The sequence below is a fragment of the Oncorhynchus keta genome, chromosome 20, assembly GCF_023373465.1.
Source record: "Oncorhynchus keta strain PuntledgeMale-10-30-2019 chromosome 20, Oket_V2, whole genome shotgun sequence".
Lineage (NCBI taxonomy): Eukaryota > Metazoa > Chordata > Actinopteri > Salmoniformes > Salmonidae > Oncorhynchus > Oncorhynchus keta.
The window spans coordinates 11739292-11765731 of record NC_068440.1 but is presented as its reverse complement, the minus strand read 5'-3'; the positions used below and the strand labels follow the sequence as shown (position 1 = coordinate 11765731).

Here is a 26440-nt window from a genome sequence, read left to right as displayed (position 1 = left end):
GGGTATTCAGATACAAGACAAAGAGATAAAATCTTCACCATTTTTTCTTTTAAAGATCATAATGAAGTCACAAAAGCAATTGAGTGTATTAATGCCTTCACACATGTATCAGGTTTATCTCTGAATATTAGGAAATGTGAATTATTTGTGTTGAAAAGATGTGATTTAAACTCAGTATGTAATATCCCTGTGAAAAATGTGATCACATATCTTGGTATTAAAGTTAGCAAAGATCAGAAAGAAATGGGCAACTTAAATGTATCTCCTATTGTAGAGAAAATTGGAAAGAGATTGAACTCCTGGTTATTAAGAGATCTGTCTTTATCTGGACGTGTACTTTTATCACAGTCTGAAGGTCCAGATGAGTTTATATCTCCCTTGACTTGGATGTTCCTCTGTCAGTAACTCAAATGGTTGATACTCAAATATTTAACTTCATATGGAGGAATGAACCTCATTATTTAAGAAAAGTGGTAATATGTAGAACCCAAAGTGAGGGAGGGTTGAATGCTCTGGATTTTAACACCTCTAATATAATCTCTTAGATCAAATGGATTCAAAACTACTTAAGAAATAAGGATTGCATTTGGAAAATAATCTCTAATTTAATATTCCAACAGATTTGGTAGTCTAGGATTCTTACTCAAAAGCAACTTTGCAACTACTTAGCAAGCTAAGTACTTCTAACTTGGAACCTCATGTACACATAGGTATACAATCTGGAATAATAAAGACATAAAATACAAAAGCAAGTCTTCGTTTTTCCAGAACTAATTTGACAACAACATAATCGGGGCTAAACAAGTATTGAATAATGATGGGCAACTACATGATTATCCAAAATGTATTAGAACACACAATGTTACATTCACTCCTGAGGAGTATCACATTGTTGTTAGAGCTGTCCCAAAAGGTGCTATTCTTCTTTTAGGAGAATATAACAATACTCCAAGTGCAACTGTTGAGGATTTTGTAGCCTCAATACAATTAGAAGGAATTGACATTTTAAACTATAAATGTAATAACATGTATATAAGGAAACTATGTCAATATGTTACTATTCCCTCTGCTAAAATGTACTGGAATGCAGCCCTAGGACAAGTTACTGGAATGCAGCCCTAGGACAAGTGAACTGGAATGCAGCCCTAGGACAAGTGAACTGGAATGCAGCCCTAGGACAAGTGAACTGGAATGCAGCCCTAGGACAAGTGTACTGGAATGCAGCCCTAGGACAAGTGACTGGAATGCAGCCCTAGGACAAGTGTACTGGAATGCAGCCCTAGGACAAGTGTACTGGAATGCAGCCCTAGGACAAGTGTACTGGAATGCAGCCCTAGGACAAGTGTACTGGAATGCAGCCCTAGGACAAGTGTACTGGAATGCAGCCCTAGGACAAGTGAACTGGAATGCAGCCCTAGGACAAGTGTACTGGAATGCAGCCCTAGGACAAGTGTACTGGAATGCAGCCCTAGGACAAGTGTACTGGAATGCAGCCCTAGGACAAGTGTACTGGAATGCAGCCCTAGGACAAGTGTACTGGAATGCAGCCCTAGGACAAGTGTACTGGAATGCAGCCCTAGGACAAGTGAACTGGAATGCAGCCCTAGGACAAGTGAACTGGAATGCAGCCCTAGGACAAGTGAACTGGAATGCAGCCCTAGGACAAGTGAACTGGAATGCAGCCCTAGGACAAGTGAACTGGAACAAAGTCTTGTTGTTGTCTGGTAACTATTGTATATCTAATAAGGTGAAAGAAGTATCATACAGACTCATTCATAGAATCTACGCTGTGAAGACCTTTATTATACACAGATTTAAAATAGCTATTGTTAACAAATGTATATTTTGTGGTTGTGACCCAGAGACTCTTGACCATTTATTTTGGGACCGTTCTTATGTCAGAAGATTTTGGAGTGAGTTTGAAGATTTTATTTGAAAAGAAACGACTATTAATGTTATTTAAGAGACTCTGATATTCTGTTTTATGTTGAACCAAATGATATGGACCCTGATTTAACTTCCATTGTTAATTTGTTTGTCTTTCATGGAAGATTCTTTATCCATGAAATGAAGTGGGCAGAGAACAAACCCCTCTTCACGTGATTTAAGGTAGATTTGAAATATTATTTTTGAAATGATCAGTAAATGTAAAAACAAACAAGCAATACGCACCATAATAGTTTTTTGACAAATTGAAAATGTATGTCGACATGTAACAGCCACCAGTCGTTTTGATATGGCTGTTTAATGTTATGATTTAATGCTGACCAAGTTTAACTATCCTTATTGCAAGATGAAGCCTCTGGTAAATGTGGATTATTACTGTAACATTAGCAAATACATCAAATATTTCTCCTTTGAGTGGTATTAACCAAGTTCTTACAATGAAGAACAAGTGTAAGTGAACACTGACATATTTGTAGTGTGTTTGATTTTAAAATATGCTATGAAATTAACAACATTTTACACTGAATTTGATGGCATTCACCACATCTGGTTAAACAAATGTAACAAGTGTTAGCACACAGTTCGGCAATACACTACCCTCATACAATTTCCACATTCCATTTCCAGGGGGCAGCAGCAACCGGTTTAGGGGATGTGCTCCACCAGGAAGCCTTGATAATTACGCAGGTGTGGACAATCAGTATGATGGTCATTCCCGGAGAGAGAGAGGAGGCCAGAAGACTTTGTTTGTTTCTTCGTGTTAAAGGGGAAGCCTGAAAGAGATTTGGAGGAGAAATTAGGAGAACCTGGAACTTTACTAGAACAAACTGGTGAATAAATCCTCTGACCGTCTGTGGCGAGGGCTTCCCCTGGCACTTTGCATCCTATTAATGTGTTTGTTGGAGGAGCCTGGAAGGTTGCCATAACAAAATGGTGACTAACCTCTCCCCCTGGCCGCATGTGAGCCAGCAGGTGGCAAGGGCTACCCCTGGTTGTTTGTAGACCATTCATAGCCTATGGCGACATGTGCTCTCTAGGAAATAGGGGGAAAGGTTATGCACTAGGTATGTGTTTGTTGAAGGAAATGCAATCACAAATTCACATCCATTGTTCAAAGTTTACCCAGTGCACATCATCACGACAAAAACAACATCACGACATGTTTTTCATGTGAAACCAATAACTGGCCCGCTAATATTGATATGCTTTAAGGCCTAGTTAACTGCTCTTTAACCTAACCTGATTTAAGATGTGCATCTATGTGAGAAATCAGTATATGAGGACCGTGTTGTGTGTACATGTGCCCAGGAGACAGCTAACTTACAGAGTTCAGGACCAGCTCTGTCTTACTCTTGGTCGACCAGTCCAAGCAGATTATTCACATGTTGTTAGAGGAATTTAATTCCTATTTGTTCACTAACCAATTAAATTATAACAAAGCAAAACACTTTGTCAGTTTCTAAGAATTTGTAAGGTTCTTATTTGCATAAAATAGACAAAGATCAGTCTCAATATTAATCAATAGCGTTTATTCCCAAGAGCTCTGGTCATAATACTATGTACATCCTCTCAGATACAATGGCAATATAGTTCACAAGCCTTCTCACATTGTCTGCCACCTGTTAAACAATCTACTACAAGCCCAAGGTCTCTCCCCTCCCTGGTTAGGGACAGAATGTCCTGTAAGGAACACAGTATTCCAGCCGGTCTGACGATAGCTCCATTCGTTTCTAACAAGGAACAGAATGTCCTTGTTCTAATTCTTGACTAAAACTACACACCTTATATTCAGTATTATGATTATAATAAGATTCATACGTTCATACAGTAACAGAGTAGTATTCTGTTTAGTTATAATTCTAAGTTAAATGTATACATAATTGAATCATTATTCATAAAAATCCCATAACACATGTTCATGGTGAAATAATGTTTTTGTTAATTTGCCTGATTTGCATGTTATTTTGGCATTAATTCATGTCACATATCAGTTTTCAAACATTATAAAAACACACTAATTGAGTGAATAAAGCTGCATAATTGGGAGATAGACACTTTCTTGAGTAAGGCACCTCTTAAACGCAGGGGTTTTTCAGCCTAGCTCAGTACTTTCTGTGATGCTGGGGCAGCCAGCGAAAAAAAACAGAGCGTAGGCGTTGGTAATCTTCTCTAGTTGCGTCGTGATTGGCTCAATGTTCTGTCACTCATGTGCACACTAAGTCACCGCAGAATCTACAGGGAGAGCTAGGCAGTTCAAGCCCCCTTAGGTGCAGTCATAGATTTACATTAGAAGTGCCCATCCAAGAAGGCTCAAGTTCATTGGCCACAGATAAAAATCACGTTTTATCCACCGTAGCTTTGATTGGACTGATCATGTCCGGGAGATGACACTTAATGGGATGACCTGAAGTATTCTGTTTTTAGAAAATGTTATGCTGTTTTGAAATGAAACACAATACCTTGCTTTTATGATTGGATGACACTTAATATGTTGTGAATGTATTGTAATGTTTAAAAAAATGTATAATTGCCTTAATGTTGCTGAACCCCAGGAAGAGTAGCCTTGGTAGCAGCTAATGGGGATCCATAATAAACACAAATACAAATGTCGACATCATACTTTCAAAATCTTAGCTAGCAAGCTAGACAAGCAGTCATCATCATGAATCACATCGACAATCTTGGCAAATCCCTTTCAATGCTTGTCATATGAAGAGAAATGATATACAAAACGTATCGGTGCTCATCGGCCATTGGACATAAACATTACACAACATGTCAGAAATCGCAAATTCAACAGTAAGTGGTTTGGAAGGAATCAGGGGCTAACTGCCAGTGTTGCAAAGGATTCACTATTTCGCTTCCTCTGTCTGCTATTCAGTGGAAAGGGTGTGTGATCCAAGTCTGGGTTTAAGGATGTAAAACATATGTCAGAAAGAGTCTCTTTTCCAAGCTTAAAAGGATAAACATTGACACATAACACTATGGGCCAGAAAATGTTTAATAATAATAGTCAAACCAGCATGACTTCTGCCGCTTTCAAAACAACTGGAATCTCTGACTGGGAAAATACACTTTGAACAGTCATCCAACTCTGAATTCCAAGTTGAGAACTCGGGCCTCTTTCTAGAGCTCCGACCTGAAGAGCTCTGACGTCGAGATTCAACCTCGTTTTTTCTGAGTTCCTAGTTGTCTTGAAAGCACCATAAATCCAGAGAATGCCAGACTTTGATGACAAACTTGGATGACAAAATTTGCCCACAAGAAGGACCGCCACGCCACCTTCCTGTTCAAGTGATCACAGCACAACAACGGTGAGTCCAATGTCTTGTATGCTTCTGCATAAATGCTGTAATAGGCCAGGGAGATATGTATGCTGTAGCTATTAAAGTAATACTAAGTGTATGTGGTGTGGTAAACTGTTAGTAGCCCATGTGCATCACCCTAATAATGTCACGCCCTTGATCTGTTTCACCTGTTCCTGTGATTGTCTCCAACCCTCCAGGTGTCGCTTATTTTCCCCTGTGTATTTATTCCTGTGTTTCCAGTCTCTCTGAACCAGTCAAGCATTTCGCTACACTCGCATTTAACATCTGCTAACCATGTGTATGTGACAAATAAAATTTGATTTGATTTGATTTGAGTTTGTCTTGTATGTTTAGTCAAGTCAACCAGTGTGTTTTTCCCCATTCTCTTTTTATAGTCCTCCCGGTTCTGACCCCAGCCTGACTCTGGACTACTTTCCTGCCTGCCCTTCGGTACCTATTGGACTCTGATCTGGTTTTGACCTTCTTGCCTGTCCACGACCATTCTCTTGCCTACCCCTTTGGATTAATAAACATTGTAAGACTCAAACCATCTGCCTCCTGTGTCTCGCCTTGATAAATAATTTGGTCCCTTTACCCCTCAGAACTTCGCCTACTGTTCTGACTTGGCGGTGCACATGTAGCCTATAGCCTGTTTTAGAGAAATGTCATCACTGAATATTGTAAGAGCTTTCTTATATGTCCCCTTTATTTATCATACGGTTCTGACTTGGAGTACAGGCAGAATACTGTAAGAACGGCCCATGTTCTGAATTCTGTCGCTGTACTTTTACAAAAGTGCTGAACATATAGTTATATGGACTACGTCCATCTGAGCCACTCATTAATGTCTTAATCAAAATTACGGATTGCCTCTTATCTGCTCATTGTTCCCTTATGCCCTAGTTTGTACATCTCAATTGTTACAGACCAATTGCTTATAGAGGTCTATCTCATTGGTATCTTATTCATCATTTTAGGCAATGTTGGAATGATTTCATTGTTTTGCTTACTTTGTGTATTATAATTAGCTCATGTGCTTTTCTTGACAAGGAGGATATACTATATAATGTTGTTGGGTCTGTAACCATGTTTACCAGTGTCAGTCTCTTCTCATTGAAATATTTGTTTTCAACAAAATGTTCAGTAAAGTTCTTATTGACTTACACAAATCCACAAGAAGTCAGTAGTAGTCCACATTTGTTTAAGCAAGGCAGCCATATCAACTCTGGTTTTTGAAAAGGCAGTACATGAGGATGAATGAACTGTTTCTCTGCCAGACAAGGCTCCGCTGATAGCCAGGTGTAGCGGTGGTAAGGGTTCACTCCCGTGGTGCTGAGAGGAAAGCTCTATGTAGGACCTAACAGTTTGTGTGCACCATTTGTCACTGCCATAGTACAATTCATGTATTATTTAGTGTTGTGATGTGTAGTGGCTTTGCTGGCACTTTAAATCTTGTTGCCCCACCAAGATTTAAGGTGCATTTGGAAAGTATTCAGACCCCATAACTTTTTCCACATATTGTTACGTTACAGCCTTATTCTAAAATTGATGAATTAAAACATGTTCCTCATCAATCTACACACAATAAATCAAATCAAACTGAGATGTTACTGCGGGGTGTAGCAAAATGCCTGTGTTTCTAGCTCCAACAGTGCTGTAATATCTAACATTTATATCTAACAACAATACACACAAATCTAAAGGAATGGAATGAATGATATACAGTATAAATATTGGGTACGAGGCCACGCAGTCATGGGTGAACAGGGAGTACACAATACCCCATAATGACAAAACAAAAACAGGTTTTAGACATTTTTTGCGTATGTGTTAAAAAATAAAAAACAGATACCTGATTTACACAAGCATCCACATTTTGTCATTATGGGGTATTGTGTGTCAGTCGATTGATGGGGAGTAAAACAAATGTGATCCATTTTAGAATAAGGCTGTAATGTAACAGAATTTGGAAAAAGTCAAGGGGTCTGAATACTTTCTCGAATGCACTGTACATGTTAAAATCGCCACTGGGTAGAGCAGATATTTTTGGGATGCCGATTGCTCCTTATTCTGGGAGCGCTGCTTGTCTAGGTAACATGCTGTTACTTTAGCTCTGCCAGGGCCATTGACAGTATGTAGATGCATGAGTTTAAGGGTATTTTGACCCACTTTTGTTTGTTTGTTGTAAATACAATCTCTAGATACGGTATTCATCATCACCTGGACTGTTAAATCAAAAATGTGCACCTTGACCTCTGACTCCATCTCAACTGTTGATCCTCCACACCAACTAAATAGGCACACAAAAAGTCACAGAAACGTTCAAATTTTATTTTAGTTGGTTTATAAAGGAACAGTATTACCGTAAAAGATGCTTATAAAAACCAAAGCAAATAAAGAACAAAAAAATACAATTTCCGATAATGGCTGTGTGGTTAATACTCATTAAATCCTTGCTTTATTCTATAAAAAAAACTTTATTACAACACAAAGCTTTTCATAGAACTGTGTCAGTAAAATGTCGGGCATCTATCAGACGGAAGAGTGGACAGTAATTAAAACATACTTTGAGACAAAATTAATATCATTGATGAGTACAGTAGTGGCATCGTATCCATGGTCAAATATTTTGCATGCTACTCACTTACTCTCGCCTCTTTCACCCCAAAAGAGTTATGGCCACTGTGAGAAATGTCAATTCTACTTCGATAATGGTATTGACTTTTATAAACCAGCCTGTTTGGAGTTGTTTTATTTTTCGAACATCCTGCCGCACAAACCTTGCCCTTTTGATTCTTAAGGATGAACATTTCTTAACGTACTTCATGCAGGTATCATACGCAAGGGTGTTAGCACCATGTTTCATATAAAGTCTGTTGATGACAAAAGTCTAAGAAGGCGTATGGTTGTGAGATGGTTGAGATGGACATAAATGCTGAGTTCAAGAGTTGATATGGGTTCCTAAAGAGCACAGGGATTTTTTTTGTTGCCCCAATTCCAAACCAACCATTCCTTCCATTCCGAAGACTTTGTTAAGTCACCTCGTGCATCTGAAATATTTGTATTGGTATCAGCAATGTGGTAATAGCCACACCTAGCCCTCTGGTAGGTTTGGTGGAGTTTCCATCATATTGCGTACACCTATGCCGTCCTTTTTGTTTTATGAAGGGGACTCATAAAGGACATAGGGGTAGTGGTGTGGGACAGGTTACGTTGGACCACAGAGTCGACACTCAACCAGGCATCCCTACAAGGACTCACCTGTCCTGCAGTGTACTCAATAAGATGAAAAGTTCAAATCATTGCAGGCAGAAATATTACTAACAGAACTACAGTCGTTCCCGAGTCCCGAGTCTACAGGCAATCCAATGTGGTGTCAGGGCAATTGGTGTGAATCTGTACGGAATTCTGTGACACTCAATTCAGGATGATACATTACGCTACGTTGAATAAAATAGTGGTCATACAATATCATGCGAGTTGGAGGACGTACAGTATCATACGTCTTGGAGGACATATAGCATTGCAAAGTCTTTGTCTGAGACCACGTTGCTTGTTGCACTGTAACAACAAAGGACAATTACGGGGACTATTTAAGTTGGCGGTTACGGGAACTAACTACAAAGGTTAGGAGGACTAAAATGACAAAGGTTAGGTGAATTTACATAGCAGGTGAATTGAGTTAACGTTAGAATAAGGGTTAGGGGAAAGATAAGCTAAAATGCTACAGATATCCCAGAGGCGACTCGAACATGCAACCTTTGGATTGCTAGACTGTAGGGATCATACCTCTTGGAGGTGCTCAGAACTACACAATTATATTTTGTGCGGTTCTGAGGCCAGGCTGGGCAATCATGTCTATTCTACACAATACATTTCTATCTGAACGTCCTGTAACGTTTGCACCCTCCTGAACAGAACCCAGGTAGTCCTCAGCTGATGGAATATGAATGGAATTGCAAACAGACCAGCTGTTGTTGAAAATATTATGGGTGGATTTATAAAGTTGATTTGCCAATAATAGTCAATAAACAATGATTGAGAACTGACATGATAAATTGCAGAGATGAGATCGCTGAACACCATTAGCCTGCTGAGGCCTGTTTAAAACCAACAAGAGACCTGGGCTTACAGATGACCCCGCACATTGAATGCAATGGCATCCTAGATAGCTACGGAGTCCGGAACATATCTGGCGAAAAGTCCATAGGTTTCCAGTAATCCTTTTACTGAATTCACATCTACTATCCATACCTCCTTGTCCCATCCTTCTGGATTGTCCAATGTGTGGATATCTTTAAAGAAACCGTCTGAACCAAACCGGCACTAGACTTCACCTGTGATAGACAGTGCTCAAGACGAGCCGGTTTGGAGAAAAGGTTTGGAGAAACGTTTCCTTACACATCCACACATTATACAATCTGGATGAACGGACAAGGAGTTACTGATTCTAGATATGCCTCAGTGATAGGATTTTCACAGAACATGTTCCGGGTTCTGTATTATAGCGTTCTAGGACACTATTGCAATTCATTGCATCCTATGTAGGGCGACAAGAGACCTTCAAGCCCAGGCTATCCCAACAACAGATTCAGATCAATGTGCTTTTTTGGGGAGGACAGTAGGAATGTAAGAGGTTATGCTTGACTGACCCGGTGTCCCAGTACTCTTTCCCTGTCTCCTATCCTTCAAGATCACCCTATTGCCTTTACCTGTTCGGCCATTTCAGATCTCTGGTCAATGAGGAAAGGAAACTCTTGAAGTGTACCGGGACATGGTATGACATTTAAAAGTTCCACTTGATGTCCCAGTATTGAAGCTTTTCCTTTGTTGTTTGTGATTCCTCTTCAGCCAGCTCTTGGCTTCCTGTGGTTAGTGATGTTACTCCTACTGTCTGTGCTGTGCTTCCTGCCCCTGAAAGAAAACCCCCAGCACAAAGTTGAAAATAAAGGCTTCTGACAAATCTGTTGGATAAAAATGTAGTGTCATTTGTTCACCACTTTCATACATCTATCTTGTTCTTCCCACATCATCTCCGGAGTGAGAACACCGTCTGATTTAGACACTAGTTTTCTGGGTTGGCTTTGCCTGCTGCTATGGCATTGCCTTGACTTAGGACGGGACTCAGTGAAAGGCACATTTCGACAAGGGCACAACACTGTCAACATTGTGCTTTCTACAGGCAATTCCCTGACTGTCGTGTAGACTGCACTCACAGTAAACGCTGAGAATGTTGGCTCAAACGTAAACTACCTTTCAAGTGCAGTGTGCTTGTCGACAATGCGACTTTTGATTGAATCCCAATGACAGATCTTATTTTCCAGAGCTAAAGAAGATTTGGCAACTCCCCACTACAGAACAACAACTAACTTTCCGGTTAAAATCCCCGTCTCCACTCTTAAGCATCTCCTTAATTCATCGAAAGAATCAGTGACATTCGTGTACTAAACCATGATTCTTTCAGTACTTCATTCTTGCTGACAGCCTGTACGAGAGATGAACTGCATCTCAATAACTGTTCTTGAGTCATATTTAGCCATATCAGAACTGCAATGGAACATGGTCGCGTATTAGAGATAAGTGGGTGGGTCATAGTACTGTTCATACCAGGGATGCAGAGGATCTGGGACTCCTCCCACTTGCCACCCGGCAGGCACACGACCAGAGGGTTTCTTCTCTGCTGGAAGCCCTGGGCACAGTAGTAGCGCACAACAGCGCCCGTCTCGTACCTCTGGCGAATTTTGCCAAACGCGAGTGCGTTTCGGACTTTGGGGGGAGGGCCACATGAAGCTGTGGGAGGAGTTACGAAGACTGTAGTTGATAATGTATTTTAAATCGAAAACAAATTCATGAAAAGTTGAAAGACTATTTGTCTGTTGTACACATTCAATACAGTTTCGGGCAGGACAATAGTTTGGGACTGTATTGAATGTGTGCATTAAACATCTACGACTACTTCTATAGACCTCTAAGTTACGTCAATGTAATCTATTGCATAGAGGTAGTTACAGGTACAGTAGGTAAAGGAACTGGTCGATTGGTGCTTGTTTGTAGTAACATCATGTCCATTACTCACAGGTGCCTTTCTTGCAGGTGTAGGCCAGGTGGTAGTTGCAGGGCACGTCACTCCAGTGCCCAGAATCATGCCATACCATCACCACACAGTCCTCTCCAGACAGGAAGTAACTGTCAGGCTGGCCCCTGTACCAGTTCTCATAGAGCTGTGAAGACAAGTCTTTTCCTTTAGTCTTTGTAGCTGCATGTCATCCTGTGGACAGGTTTTGACCCAGTACTTTTTCTCTGTCAAACTAATCTGTCTGGACTCACCAGTGGGTTGCCATCGGACCAGTGGAAATCCCCCTCGATGGTCTTGTCATTTAGTCCAGTCCACTGATACTCCTTAAAGTTATCTGAGGATAGAATAACACATTTTATTTGCTTTTCAAGCAGTAGTCCTATCGCTTCTCTAACAAGTTATACAGTAAGTCTTTGTCTTTGTGCTTCCACTGCTAATATCAACAACTCTGCCAGGGTTTGCATTGCCAAATGACTGGGGCGGCAGTGTTTCCTAGTGGTTCGAGCGTTGGACTAGTAACTGGAAGGTTGCAAGTTCAAACCCCTGAGCTGACAAGGTACAAATCTGTCGTTCTGCCCCTGAACAGGCAGTTAACCCACTGTTCCTAGGCCATCATTGAAAATAAGAATTTGTTCTTAACTGACTTGCCTATTTAAATAAAGGTAAAAAATAAAATTGGAGGTAATATGGCCTGTAGATTAGAACATGCTGAAGCTGCCCACAGCACTTCCATTGTTTTTTTGTTAATATCAGAAGTTGAGTACAGTTTGTAATTCTGGTTAAAAGTAAGTGTGCATCTAACTTATTTTGTCATTTTGGTGAACTACCTCACCCAGATTACCATTAGCATGTAGCACTTCCGCCCAGCAGGGTCAATGGCATGACATTTGTCCTTCCTATGCTAATAAATAGCACACATAAAACCTTGAGAGCTAGCTATCGTCTTTCCGATGTATTAATGTGCAGTAAACTGGTACACTATGCAAACAAATGAAGTAGCCTATCAATGGAAGGGGAAAGGTGGTGTATGAAGTTTGGTGGCTTGCTGTCACTACTCCCAGCATACTGTTAATGAAGTCCTTCTCTTCGGGTGTCATGATTGATGCCAGGTGGCCCCCCACCATGCGACAGTGCTGCTCTGCCACCTCCCAGCTCAGCCGCTGGTTGAAGTGCTTGTAGCAGTTCCCGTGGAACTTCTGCCAGCCCACCTCACACTGCTCCAGATCTAAGAGACAGAACAGGAGGGAGGGAGGGAGGGAGGGAGGGAGGGAGGGAGGGGGAGGAGGGAGGGAGGGAGGGAGGGAGGGAGGGAGGGAGGGAGGGAGGGAGGGAGGGATTTTTTAAATTCATTTGAATGATTGAGAGGGAAAGGTAAGATTTGTTGAGATTTTCTGACCATTGAGCAAGAAAGAAAGAGAACGGTTGGTTTTGAGAAACAATGAGGCGATCCAAACGAAACTACCTTAAAGACCGTGGCCGGGATTCAATCTAAGACGCATTGTCGACAAGTGCAACGGAGATTGTTTACGCTTGAGCCAACATTCAAGTTGTCGACATGAATGTGATCGCCGCGAAAGTCAGGAAAATGGGCTTTTGATTGAATCCTTGGCGTACATTTTCCCTGATTCACGGAGCAGATGGATCCATGAGGTTCATCCATCTAAAGAACACTTCTCATCTCACCTTCTTTCCATTTCTATTTTCTCATCCCTAAATCTGTGTGACAGGAACACAGCGGCATAGCAAGCAGGTCTCAGAGAAAAGCCTACGTCAGACAGAACTGAAGGGGGACAATTGTTCCAAAAGCAAGGTTTTGTCCTCTTTGAACAAGGCGGGTCTTTGAGTTTGACAGGCTCCTAAAGCCACAGTGTGTAAGATTTCCCTTTTTATTGATTTTGAGTTAGTTATCAATAGACTAGTTCTACAAAACTAGACTAGCACAACTGTCTGACCTTATCATAACAAAACAATGAAGGACCTCTCACTTCCTTTGACTTCTTTTATTTGTGAAGATGACTGGAACGTGGCTGACTTATTCTGCTTCAGTACATACAAACCCCAAAGTATTTTTTATCGAATGTGGTAATGCATTACTGGGGGATTTACAACAAGCACTCTTACAATTACGGAGATACTGTAACAGCCGAATGAGGAGCTCACCTGTCTGACAGAGGTCACCTCCATAGCTGGGCAAACAGAGGCATTTGGTGCTCCCGCCCATCTCAATGCAGGTGCCTCCGTTGGCACAGAGGTCCTCCAGACAGGCATCTGAAACACAGCAAGAGTTGTACAAATAATAGGATGATAACATCATACAATTATAGCCTAGTGTGTAGAAGGCAGTGAGGGCAGCAGCGGCCAAGAGGAGAAAGAAAACAAAGGTGGTTAAAATATGAATATGATGATAAAAGAGTTGAAGACAGAGGAGTTTAGAGATTATGTGAAGAAAAAGCGAGGTTGGTCAAGGTCTGTAAGGCTGCCCGAATAAGGTGCTTTATCTCCTGCCCGAATGACCTTCCATTAACTCAGTTTGACCACAGTCCTTGTCATGTTCGCTGAAGATATCCCCTGTAACCTTGAATGATTCCCACACTATTCTCCAGGTCAGGTACATGTTAACCCTCAGGGTAATTTCGCCCTCTTCTGGCGAGGATGAGTCATTTCTATCACATCTACAATTATGCTGATTTCAGTGTTGTACTCATTAGAAATGTAATGATGGTGATGATGATGTGATATAGAGGGCAAGGGAATTTGTAGTACTGTCTTCATCTGCAATTGATTGCCTAAAATGAACCTGTCGTGATGTTTTCCATTGGTTATACTTTTGCATGTATCTCTGTGTTGATGTAGTTATATTTTGGTCCGGAACATATTTCCAAAGTACGGTGTTACGTTTGCTGACAATTGTAAAAATGAACTAAGACACATTATGGATGCCTCATTCCTTATAGTGGTATTTCTGCAATCTACTGTAAATGTAACCTGGGCTAGAACCAGAAGTGAGAGAGTGAGACTTACACCATCAGACCATTTGGTATGAAAATACAAGAACACCAAATATAATCTAATTGAAAGTATCACTTCGCCTCTTGTGTCAGACTGGATGGAGCGCACACATGTATCAGACAAGAATACCTCCCTGTTCTCCTTTCCTTTAGTACCCTCCAAGCTCCTCATTAAATTTGGGGCCCTGGGTCTGAACCCCGCCCTGTGCAACTGGGTTCTGGACTTCCTGGCGGACTGCCCCCAGGTGGTGAAAGGGGAAACAACACCTCCACTTCGCTGATCCTCAACACAGTGGCCCCACAAGGGTGCGTGCTCAGCCCTCCTGTACTCTGTTAACCCATGACTGCGTGGCCACGCACGCCTCCAACTCAATCATCAAGTTTGCAGACGATACAACAGTAGTAGACCTGACGAGGCAGCCTACAGGGAGGAGGTGAGGGTCTTGGGAGAGTGGTGCCAGGAAAATAACCTCTCACTCAACGTCAACAAAACAAAGGAGCTGATTGTGTACTGCAGGAAACAACAGAAGGAAAAGGTGGAAAAAGCTGCAAGTTCCTCGGCGTACAAATCAATGACGATCTGAAATGGTCCACCCACACAGTGTGGTGAAGAAGGCGCAACAGCACCTCTTCAACCTCAGGAGGTTGAAGAAATTCTTGGCCCCTAAAACCCTCCCAAACTTTTACAGATGCGCAATTGACAGCACTCTGTCGGGCTGTATCACCGCCTGGTACGGCAACTGCACCGCCCGCAACGGCAGGGCTCTCCAGAGGGTGGTGCGGTCTGCACAACGCATCACTGGGAGCAAACTACCTGCCCTCCAGGACACTTACAGCATGCCACAGGAAGGCCAAAAAGATCATCGAGGACATCCACCACCCGAGCCACAGCCTGTTGACTCCGTTATCATCCAGAAGGCGAGGTCAGTACAGGTCCATCAAAGCTGGGACCGAGAGACTGAAAAACAACTTATATCAGACTGTTAAATAGCCATCACTAGCCGGCTTCCACCTGGTTACTCAACCCTGCACCTTAGAGGCTGCTGCCCTATATACATAGACTTGGAATCACTGACCATTGTAATGATGGAACACTATTCACTTTAAAAAATAATGTTTACATACTGCTTTACCCATCTCATATGTATATACTGTCTTCTGTTATACTGTATTTTAGTCAGCGCCACTTCGACATTGTTAGATCTAATATTTATATATTTCTTAATTCCATTATTTAACTTACTGTGTATTGTTGTGAATTGTTTTTAGATACTACCGCACTGTTAGATACTACTGCACTGTTGGAGCTAGGAACACAAGCAGTTCGCTACACCCGCAATAACATCTGTTAAATATGTGAATGTGACCATGGAAATGTGATTTTATTTAGCTTAACATGCAACCAGCCAGTAGGTGGCACCAAAGTTCACATATTGAGTTGATACAACACTCACAAGGCCTGTACAGTGCCTTCAGGCCCCTTGGCTTTTTCCACATTTTGTTACGTTACAGCCTTATTCTAAAATGGATTTAAAAATATATCCTCAGCAATCTACACACAATACCCCATAATGACATGTTTTTAGAAATACCTTATTTACGTAAGTATTCAGACCCTTTACTATGAGACTCGATATTGCATCCTGTTTCCATTCATCATCCTTGAGATGTTTCTACAACTTGATTGGAGTCCACCTGTGGTAAATTAATTTGATTGGACATGATTTGGAAAGGCACATGCCTGTCTATGTAAGGTCCCACAGTTGACAGTACATGTCAGAGCAAAAAAAAACAAGCCAGGGGGTCGGAGGAAATGTCTGTGGAGCTCCGAGACAGGATTGTGTTGAAACACAGATCTGGGGAAGGGTAACAAAAAATGTCTGCAGCATTGAAGGTCCCCAAGCACATGGAAGAAGTTTGGAACCACCAAGACTCTTCCTAGAGCTGGCTGCCCGGCCAAAATGAGCAATTGGGGGAGAAAGGCCTTGGTCAGGGAGGTGAGCAAGAACCCGATGGTCACGCTGACAGAGGTCCAGAGTTCCTCTGTGGAGATAGGAAAATCTTCCAGAAGGACAACCATCTCTGCAGCACACCACTAATCTGACCTTCATGGTATAGTGGCCAGATGGAAGCCACTCCTCAGTGAAAGGCAATTGACAGCCCGCTTGGAGTTTGCCAAAAGGCACCTAAAGACTCTCAGACCATGATAAACAAGATTCTCTGGTCTAACGAAACCAAGATTGAACTCTTTGGCCTGAATTTCAAGCATCACTTCTGGAGTAAACCTGGCACCATCCCTATGGTGAAGCATGGTGGTGGCAACGTCATGCTGTGGGGATGTTTTTCAGCAGCAGGGACTGGGAGACTAGTCAGGATCGAGGCAAAGATGTACGGGGCAAAGAATAGATAGTTTCTTGATGAAAACCTGCTCCAGAGCGCTCAGAACTTCAGACTGGAGCAAAAATTCACCTTCCAACAGGACAACGACCCTAAGCACACAGCCAAGAAAACGCATGAGTGTCTTCGGGACAAGTCTCTGAATGTCCTTGAGAGGTCCAGCCAGAGACCGTTTTTTATTTATTTTATTTTACCCCCTTTTTCGTGGTATCCAATTGTTAGTAGTTACTGTCTTGTCTCATCGCTACAACTCCCATACGGGCTCGGGAGAGACGAAGGTCGAGAGCCATGCGTCCTCTGAAACACAACTCAACCAAGCCGCACTGCTTCTTAACTTGGGCGCGCATTCAACCTGGAAGCCAGCCACACCAATGTGTCGGAGGAAACACTGTACAGGAGTCGCTAGTGCGCGAGCAGACAAGGATATCCCTACCGGCCAAACCCTCCCTAACCCGGACGATGCTAGGCCAATTGTGCGTCGCCACATGGACCTCACGGTCGCGGACGGCTACGACAGAGCCTGGACTCGAACCCAGAGTCTCTGGTGGCACAGCTAGCACTGCGCCACCCAGGAGGCCCAGAGCCCGGTTTTGAACCCAATCGAACATCTCTGGAGAGACCTGAAAATAACTAACTGTACAGCAACGCTTCCCATCCAACCTGACAGCGCTTGAGAGGATCTGCAGAGAAGAATGGGAGAAACTCCCCAAATACAGGTGAGCCAAGCTTGTAGCATTATACCCAAAAAGTCCCGAGACTGTAATCACTGCCAAAGGTGCTTCAACAAAGTACTGAGTCAAGGGTCTGAATAATAATACATGTAATATTTCAGTTTTTAATTTTTTATAAATTTGCAACATTTCTAAAATTGTGTTTTTGCTTTGTCATTATGGGGTATTGGGTGTAGATTGATTAGGGGGAGAAAAAAACAATTTAACACATTTTAGAAGAAGGCATTAACCTACCCAAATGTGGAGAATGTCAACCGGTCTGAATTCTTTCCGAAGGCTCTGTATCTGGCTTCACCTGTGTCGAGAAAGCTCGAGGTAGAAATGGTCCTTAACTACAATTGTAGGAACAGATTACCCAACCCCCGATTTTAACCATTGGGCGGATGAAAAAATATAAGCTGCTGTGTCAGTGGTTAGGGCGACTTCTACCTAATCTGTCAGGAAAGTAAAGCACCAGCGATTAAACCAAAACTTAAAGGTCATGTCCTCTAATTTAGATGTTCACTTTAATGGTTACGCCTCTGTGTAAAAAGCACATGACCTAAAATGAGACAGCAAATGTAGCATTTTATACAATTCAGTTCAAGTTATCCAACAGGCTGGTTCATGGTCTGTTGGTTTAGTGGTTTTATGAATGGTCCCGTCCTGTATGAGTTAATTCCTTAGAGGAGAAAGCACACATGTTTAAAGAACAACCAATGCTGTTAGCTGTGCTTGTGAGATGCTGCTTCTGACTCTCCATCTACACAATCACAATCTGCAAAGACCCATTTTAGATGAGATGACACGGAACTAATCATGTCACACGGATGTCACTTTATAGCGTCAAACAATAAACCAGCCTCAATAGTTTCCCCTTTTGCATTAAGCAACTCTTACTCATTACAAATGTTTAGTAACATTTTCGGGGAAAAAAACTATGATCAGACTGCCATCTAGGAGGTCATTGTCATTCTTCAAATGATACGTCCTGTTACACTGGGAGATTGGTGGCATTACAGACATTTGTACCTCAATTAACATTACAAATATTCTGATAGATGTCATTTAGATATCGACAAGAAACATTCCATTATTGTGGTTATAAAAGTGACATTCTGTGCTATTACAATCTACTATAGACTAACTCAATAGCTGCTGAGTGAGTTTAAAAAAAGGTGCTGATGTTTTGTAACCGGGATGCTATCCCTCTATGAAATCAATATTATCTGTAATCTTTACCAATAAAATGTCAGCGGTGTTGCATTTGGGAGTCAGTGCTGTTACATTCAGAGTTAGTGGCGCTACAATGCAAGGACAAATGTTTGTCCGGTTGAATAACGCTGGTTTTTTTCTCTCCGTTTGGAACTGTGCTCAAATTAATACGGGCCCCTGGTAAGAGGAGATTGACTGTCTGAATGCTGAAACATTCAAGACGGTGAAGTTGCAAGTTGGACATCAGTCTTGCAGGAAGAATAGGAGGAGACAAACAAGCATTGCAATTCTCTTTCACAGAAATGGTGTGTCCGGGCAATACAGTACTTCATAGAAGTCAATCTTTGAGTGAAAAAAAAACATGATGCACAGCAAGACTGGTTTGTTGGACAAATGGTAAAAGGGAGTTGTCCCATATATCTGTCAATGACGAGAAGCAGGGTGCTCTTTATTTGGGAGGGAAGGGAAGGAGGGTGAGTGGCTGCTGAGACAAACAGTGAGACAGACGAAGAGGAGCCGTTGGGAGGCTGGTGGTTTGCAGAAAGTAGAGCAAGGCAGCTTGGGGTGGGAGTGGCCAGGGTTTAGTGCATCATGGTGCCGAGCAGCAAGAGGAGGGCGGTTAGGCTGGTTAGGGTGGCTCTAGGGTTACCTGAAATCTTCCTGGCACTGCCCACGGCAGCCCTCTCATTGGGCAACATGAGCAGGGTGGGTGGCTGGGTGAGGCCGAATTCCAGATCCAACCGGCCCTGATCCACGGGGGGCATAAGAGCCGTCACCCTCTCCGGCTCAGATGTTTCTGGGGGACCTTGTGTCGTGGAGGTGGTGGGGCTCCAGGTCCGTGTGGCCCACTCTGTGGAGGTGTACATGGTGGATGTGGACATGGTGGCTGCGGTGGGATCCGTACTTGAGATGGACAAGGAGTCTGACCCAAACAGATCAGGTTCTTCTGAGGAGTCTGGAAGATCTGTCTGGGAAGAGGTGGAAAGGGGTTCCCCGCTGTATTCAAGGTCTTCCTGAGACTCTTGGGGTGCAGAGGTGGTGCGGTGCAGATCCCAGCTGGATGTTTGCGACTCAAGGGGGAAGACGGTCACTTTTTCTCCCAGGGATGGTTCATCAGTGCTTGGCTCATGTCCACTTCCGTCTTCTTCAGGGTCCGTGGTTGTGGGATCCATCTCTATTCTGGACATGGTCGTTGTTTGATAGCCCAGAGTGGTAAACTCGACGGGCAGCTGGGAGGTGGTGGAGAGGTCTGGAGACTCGGTAGTGGCTATGCCCTCTCCAGACCCCAGGTGCTCCTCATCAGACTCCCCTGGTGCCAGCTCTACTTCTCTAGAAGGTACCAATCTCTCTGGAATGACGATACCCTCAAAATCTAGACTGGTGCTGCCCTCCAGCCTAGCGGAGGAAGTTCCCTGCGAGGTTACTTTTGGATGGCCTACTGTGGAGTACACATCCAGTCCTAGCTCCTCCGAATGATCCAGTCCAGATAAGATGCTGCTTGAATGCGTAACTCCTGTCTGTCCCTCACTGGGAATGCTGGTGGCTCCAGGGGAGGCAGACATGTGAGTGGTGAAGGAGGAGGAGGAGGAGGAAGAGGAGGAGGAGGAGGTGGGGAATCTGTCTGTGTGGATTCCCTGGTGGACAACTAGTTCTATCTCTGTAAAGAAAGTACAATAAACATTTTTTGTTGCATGATAATCAAGTTCTACACGGCTCTACAATGACAAAATAAATAGAGTTAGGAGTAACTTCATGTATCATAAAGCTATAGGCCTAAGTATATTAGGAATTGGCTGCCACATTGGCCATACCTTGGGACACATCTCCAGATCCATCCAGGGGCGACCACACTGAGGTTGCCTTTGCGTGGGGGGAGAGGGTAGACCATGCTGGGCGGGGATCAAGCTCTCCCGGGGACTTGGTAGAGATGGATGTCTCCTCAGGCTCTCCCACAATCACCTCTTTGTGTCTTCTCTCTGCGGCATGGTCACGTGCCTCGGTAGCATTCTCTATGGGTTCAAAGGCCATTGTGGTAGTCTCTTTTGTATTCTCCCAATGACTCTGGTTACCTCCTGTTGTGCTGTAGTTGGCTTCCACTTGATCCAACTCGAGATTGGTCTCTGGCATTGGCTGGAAGTGCTTGGAAGATCCTGACTGTTGGTAGTCTGTTTCCTCCGGGTTCATCTCTGGCATCGGCTGATAATGTCTGTGGGGCTCGTAGGATGGCTCAGGGAATTCTGGGGTTGTTCCCAGCACTAGCTGGTAGAGACTGGAATTGCCTTCGTGGAGAGAGTCTAGAACACTAGAGGTTCTGGGTAGTGAAGTAGAATTTTGTGAGTGATCGTCTCCTTCGTGGAGGGAGTCTGGCACACTGGAGGTGCTGGGTAGTGAAGTAGAATTCTGGGAGTGATAGTCTCCTTCGTGAAGGGAGTCTGGCTCACTGGAGGTGTTGGGTAGTGAAGTAGAATTTTGTGAGTGATCGTCTCCTTCGTGGAGGGAGTCTGGCACACTGGAGGTGCTGGGTAGTGAAGTAGAATTCTGGGAGTGATAGTCTCCTTCGTGAAGGGAGTCTGGCTCACTGGAGGTGTTGGGTAGTGAAGTAGAATTATGTGAGTGATAGTCTCCTTCTTGGAGGGAGTCTGGCACACTGGAGGTGCTGGGTAGTGAAGTAGAATTCTGGGAGTGATAGTCTCCTTCGTGGAGGGAGTCTGGCTCACTGGAGGTGCTGGGTAGTGAAGTAGAATTCTGGGAGTGATAGTCTCCTTCGTGGAGGGAGTCTGGCTCACTGGAGGTGTTAGGTAGTGAAGTAGAATTCTGGGAGTGATAGTCTCCGTCGTGGAGGGAGTCTGGCTCACTGGAGGTGTTAGGTAGTGAAGTAGAATTCTGGGAGTGATAGTCTCCTTCGTGGAGGGAGTCTGGCTCACTGGAGGTGTTGGGTAGTGAAGTAGAATTATGTGAGTGATAGTCTCCTTCTTGGAGGGAGTCTGGCACACTGGAGGTGCTGGGTAGTGAAGTAGAATTCTGGGAGTGATAGTCTCCTTCGTGGAGGGAGTCTGGCTCACTGGAGGTGCTGGGTAGTGAAGTAGAATTCTGGGAGTGATAGTCTCCTTCGTGGAGGGAGTCTGGCTCACTGGAGGTGCTGGGTAGTGAAGTAGAATTCTGGGAGTGATAGTCTCCTTCGTGGGGGGAGTCTGGCTCACTGGAGGTGTTAGGTAGTGAAGTAGAATTCTGGGAGTGATAGTCTCCTTCGTGGAGGGAGTCTGGCTCACTGGAGGTGCTGGGTAGTGAAGTAGAATTCTGGGAGTGATAGTCTCCTTCGTGGGGGGAGTCTGGCTCACTGGAGGTGTTAGGTAGTGAAGTAGAATTCTGGGAGTGATAGTCTCTTTCGTGGAGGGAGTCTGGCACACTGGAGGTGCTGGGTATGTAAATAGAATTCTGGGAGTGATAATCTCCTTCGTGGAGGGAGTCTGGCTTAGTGGAGGTGCTGGGTATGGAACTAGAATTCTGGGAGTGATAGTCTCTTTCGTGGAGAGATTCTGGCTCACTGGAGGTGCTGGGTAGTGAAGTAGAATGCTGGGAGTGATAGTCTCCTTCGTGGAGGGAGTCTGGCTCACTGGAGGTGTTGGGTAGTGAAGTAGCATGCTGGGAGTGGTAGTTTTCCTCTACAGGAAGTGAAGTCTCATCAAAGGGCTGGAGAAGGTCATGGGAAGAGGCTGTATGGGTGAGGGGGACCTCTGTGCTTGACAGGGCAGTAGGGGGAGTCCCCTGCAGATCCTCCTGAGCAGGAGCCGACTGGAAGACGGGGAGGGATCCCAGGACACTCTGGGCCTCTCGCTCCACTTGCTTGCTATCTTGGCTCAGATAGAGCTCCTCAGCAGGCTCCATAAGAACGACAATATCTTGTCCGATGTCCTCTGGCTCAGTGGCCATGTAGTCTATGGGGGCATCAGTGTGAGGATTCCCAACACCTGAGAAGAACAGGGGTTAGACAGGAGAGTCAGGGAGATAGTTTTATCTCCTTTCATATGACAAACACTTTCTCTGCATAACGTCACAACATAATCGCCGGAAGAATGCAATCCAAAACAATCTCTGGCAATACTAAAACCTATATGATCTGTTTTAGAATGAATTAGTCCAGTACAATACCCAGACCTCTGAAACAGTAAACATCATGGCGGCTGGATGATTCAGGGAAGCCTGTCTGGTTGCTGTAGCGATACAGGGTCTTGACCCCTGCCTGAGGCCCTCCACAGCGCTCCCTAGGGATGATGATGGGGTACCGCACACTGCCATCAGACAGCCAGCCAGGGTTGCAGCTGTCCAAACCCTTGCTCCACGCCACGTACAGCTGCCCTGTGGTAGCCAGCTCTGCCCCTTCCTTCTCGCAGTAAGCCCGAGCCTCGTCCAATGACAGCTGCTGAGGGGCAGAGCCATGGAACACCTCCCCTACACAAAAAGGGTCACGTGTTAGACTCCTAATGGGAATTAGATTCCAGACGCATGTCCTAGATCCTTCATTTCCCTGCAGTATCTGGAAAAACACAAAAGGCTGAACACATGGGAGAATGAGACCTTGGTTGGGAAATTGACTTTGAATATGTTACACATAAAAAAAGGTATTGTAACTGTCCTTGGAGGGAAAGTACTGTCAATGTCTAAAGTGTATGTTGTTTAAATACTAATGATCTGACTCATCTAAAGTGAGTACTCTGTCCACTAGCTAAAAGCCCTCCATGCCTGTAACTTAAAGGGATAGTTATATATTATAAATTATATATAGGTTTCCTTGCACTGTAAGTAGTCTATTTTCAAGGTATGACAGCAACCCATGCTTTAGTTTAGTTTCCCTGGGACTGTTACCACATGCTAACATTTTAGCATTTGTGGCACAAATCCCATTCAAGAAATGGGACTGATATTAGCATTTTTTGCACATCATGTCCAAATAATACGAAAGTATCTAAAATTGTGAAGCTCACAAAGTAATTTATAGATGATTTGAACATGATGCGTGAAAAATGCTAATATCGGTCCCATGACTTGAATGGTGCCACAAATGCTGAATGCTAAAATGTTAGCATGTGGAAACAGTACCACGGAAACTAAATAAAAGCATGGATTGCTGTCTTACCTTGTTCATAGACTGTTTGCAGGGTAAGGAACCAATATGTAATTTTGTAATTTGGGTGAACTATCCCTTTAAGGACACCTAACACAGTAATTTGATAGAGTGCCTTCAGAACACATGATAATATATAACGACAAAGCATCTGAATTGACAAATTTACATAGAAGACGACACTGAGTGTACAAAACATTAAGAGCACCTTCCTAATATTGAGTTGCACCATCCTTTTGCCCTCAGAACAGACTCAATTCGTCAGGGCATGGACTCTACAAGGAGTTGAACACGTTCCACAGGGATGCTGGCTCATGTTGACTCCAATGATTCCCACAGTTGTGTCAAGTCAGCTGGATGTCCTTTGGGTGGTGGACCATATCTTGATGCACAGGGGAAACTGTTCAGCATGAAAAACCCAGCAGCATTGCAGTTCTTGACACACTCAAACTGGTGTGCCTGGCACCTACTACGATTTTCCATTCAGGTGCACTTAAATCTTTAGTCTTGTCCATTCACCCTCAGAATGGCACACATACACAATCCATGCCTACATTTCCTCAAGGCCTTAAAATCCTTATTTAACCTGTCTCCTCCCCTTCATCTACACTGATTTAAGTGGATTTATCAAATTATATCAATAAGGGGATCATAGCTTTCACCTTGTTTCACCTGGTCAGTCTATGTCATGGAAAGAGCAGGTGTCCTTAATAGTTTGTACTTTATGATTTTTGATGCAACGTCACAGACTTACAAACATACGTTATTGCTCTGTAGAATCACATTTACATCCTTTTTTTACTGGGAGCTATTCACACTGACTTTTTACGATAAGCTATTCACACTGACTTTTTACGATAAGCTATTCACACTGACTTTTTACGATAAGCTATTCACACTGACTTTTTACGATAAGCTATTCACAAGTTGTTGTTTATTACCATCAATATGCTCCACATAACAATACACATCAAACAGCTCCTCTGATTCCAGCGTCCCATAGTTCCTCAATCCCGGGCGGCCATCCATGTCACCATAGCAACCCTCCCGGGGAACTTGGATTGGATATCTGCAGAATAGGTGCAAGAACTGAAAATATTAGTATTTCCTGTGAATAGAAAGCATTGCAAAGACGAACTCTGATGGGCGAGGGGCCTCAGTCGTTGTTGAATAATCTGTTAGCAGGATTTCTTTGTGTGTTGGAAACATGGACCAAATGCAGTCCCTATTTTACACATGTAAGCCATGACAATACACGTGAGGAAATCTAGCATATTTAACACCAGGACAAGAGTGAGCAGGAGGGGGATTCAGCTCCCGTCAGGTCAACACACATTCTGCCAGAAAAGAGCAACAGCTTCTGCGTGAAATAGTATCACATACCACACAGTGGGCCAAATTCAAAGCCCCGGTAGCCTATTAGACCTGTGAATAAGCTCACTGCTGTGGGTCGTCATTCTATAATCTTGGCACCTGAGCACTTTCTCGTTAATAACTCAGGTAGTCAAAACAAAGTCTAGCAACTTTAAGAAATGTGTCTTTGTATTATAGGTCATGTTGTGGATACTGGGGTTTACCTGACAGATTGGTCAGCGAGCCAGCCGGCGTCACACTGCTCATAGCCATCGTAATAGGCTGCCAGAAGCTGGTCGGGAGTGGCGATGTGTGCCCCAATGCCCTCACACGACCTCTGGGCCTCACTGAACGAAAACGCATATCGGCCAGAGGCGTGTCTGTAGTGGAAGACCACACCTATATGCACACGCGTGTGCACAAACACAAACATAGGCACAGAGAAATACGAACAGGCTTAAATACACAATATGTGGTAAAAACTGCAAGACAAATTTAAAAAACTCAAAAAAATTCACAACGACTCCTACAACCTCTGTTACCTTTGACTTTTATCTGTGTGAAATCACTGGCATCGTCCAGGCCTTGCTGCACCTCGCAGCGGTAGTGCCCCGTGTCGCTTGAGCGCAGCTCCCCCAACCAGAGGGAGAGGTCCTCAGGCGAGTCTGCAAAGTTGACCAGGGAGGCTCGTTCTCTGTAGGCCTCATTGACCTTCACCCTTTGACCCCGCGCCACCAGGATCTCTGTCTCCTCCTGCTCCCCCTCATGCAACACGCTCCACTTGACCCGGGGTGGGATCGGGGGCGAGGAGGATGAGGGGGGCCCAGGTGACAGGGACACCAGGCAGGTGATTGTGATGGAGCCCCCCAGGTGTGCAGTGGAGATGGGGGTTGTCTTGGAGATGGTGACCTGGAGTTGACGCTTGTCGTCTAGGTCAGGAAGGAGAGGCACAGTCAGTAAACGATGCTACTGAGTAAGTGGCCGGCTATTGACCTCTAGTGGTGGTGGTGAATAATGCATTTTGGGGACAATCTTCAAGATTTTGCAGCAATTTTTATATTCCACGGATGAGTTCCGTGATTCCATGATCTCGGAATGGCGGAAAACCAAATACTTTAATCAGGTACATGTTGAATATATAGAAATATAAATTATACACAATTTATGTCTATCTTAACTATCTCCAAACTCAAGCATAACAGCAACAATTATGCAGCAATTACTACACAGCAACTGAGGCTTTAAATTATAGTTCATGAGGACCACAGAGCTGCGAGAGGTTATTTTTATGTCTCTGCGTCCAG

At 43.7% G+C, this 26440-nt stretch overlaps 1 protein-coding gene across 1 annotated transcript in view; it reads right to left on the bottom strand.

Annotated features, from left to right (window-relative positions):
* Window positions 1-7565: 7565 nt before the first annotated feature.
* The window catches only part of LOC118398952 (brevican core protein-like), a 31484-nt gene continuing 12609 nt past the window's right edge, over window positions 7566-26440 (bottom strand). Inside the window, exons 3-14 of the mRNA XM_052472078.1 lie at window positions 25679-26065; window positions 25361-25535; window positions 24725-24852; window positions 22817-23110; window positions 20473-22629; window positions 19311-20318; window positions 13492-13599; window positions 12398-12556; window positions 11583-11665; window positions 11332-11476; window positions 10863-11045; window positions 7566-10169 (exon numbers count right to left, since the gene is read on the bottom strand). Of these exons, the coding sequence (XP_052328038.1) occupies window positions 10042-10169; window positions 10863-11045; window positions 11332-11476; window positions 11583-11665; window positions 12398-12556; window positions 13492-13599; window positions 19311-20318; window positions 20473-22629; window positions 22817-23110; window positions 24725-24852; window positions 25361-25535; window positions 25679-26065 (4955 nt within the window). The 3' untranslated portion in view covers window positions 7566-10041. The remainder of the gene's footprint in view (window positions 10170-10862; window positions 11046-11331; window positions 11477-11582; window positions 11666-12397; window positions 12557-13491; window positions 13600-19310; window positions 20319-20472; window positions 22630-22816; window positions 23111-24724; window positions 24853-25360; window positions 25536-25678; window positions 26066-26440) is intronic.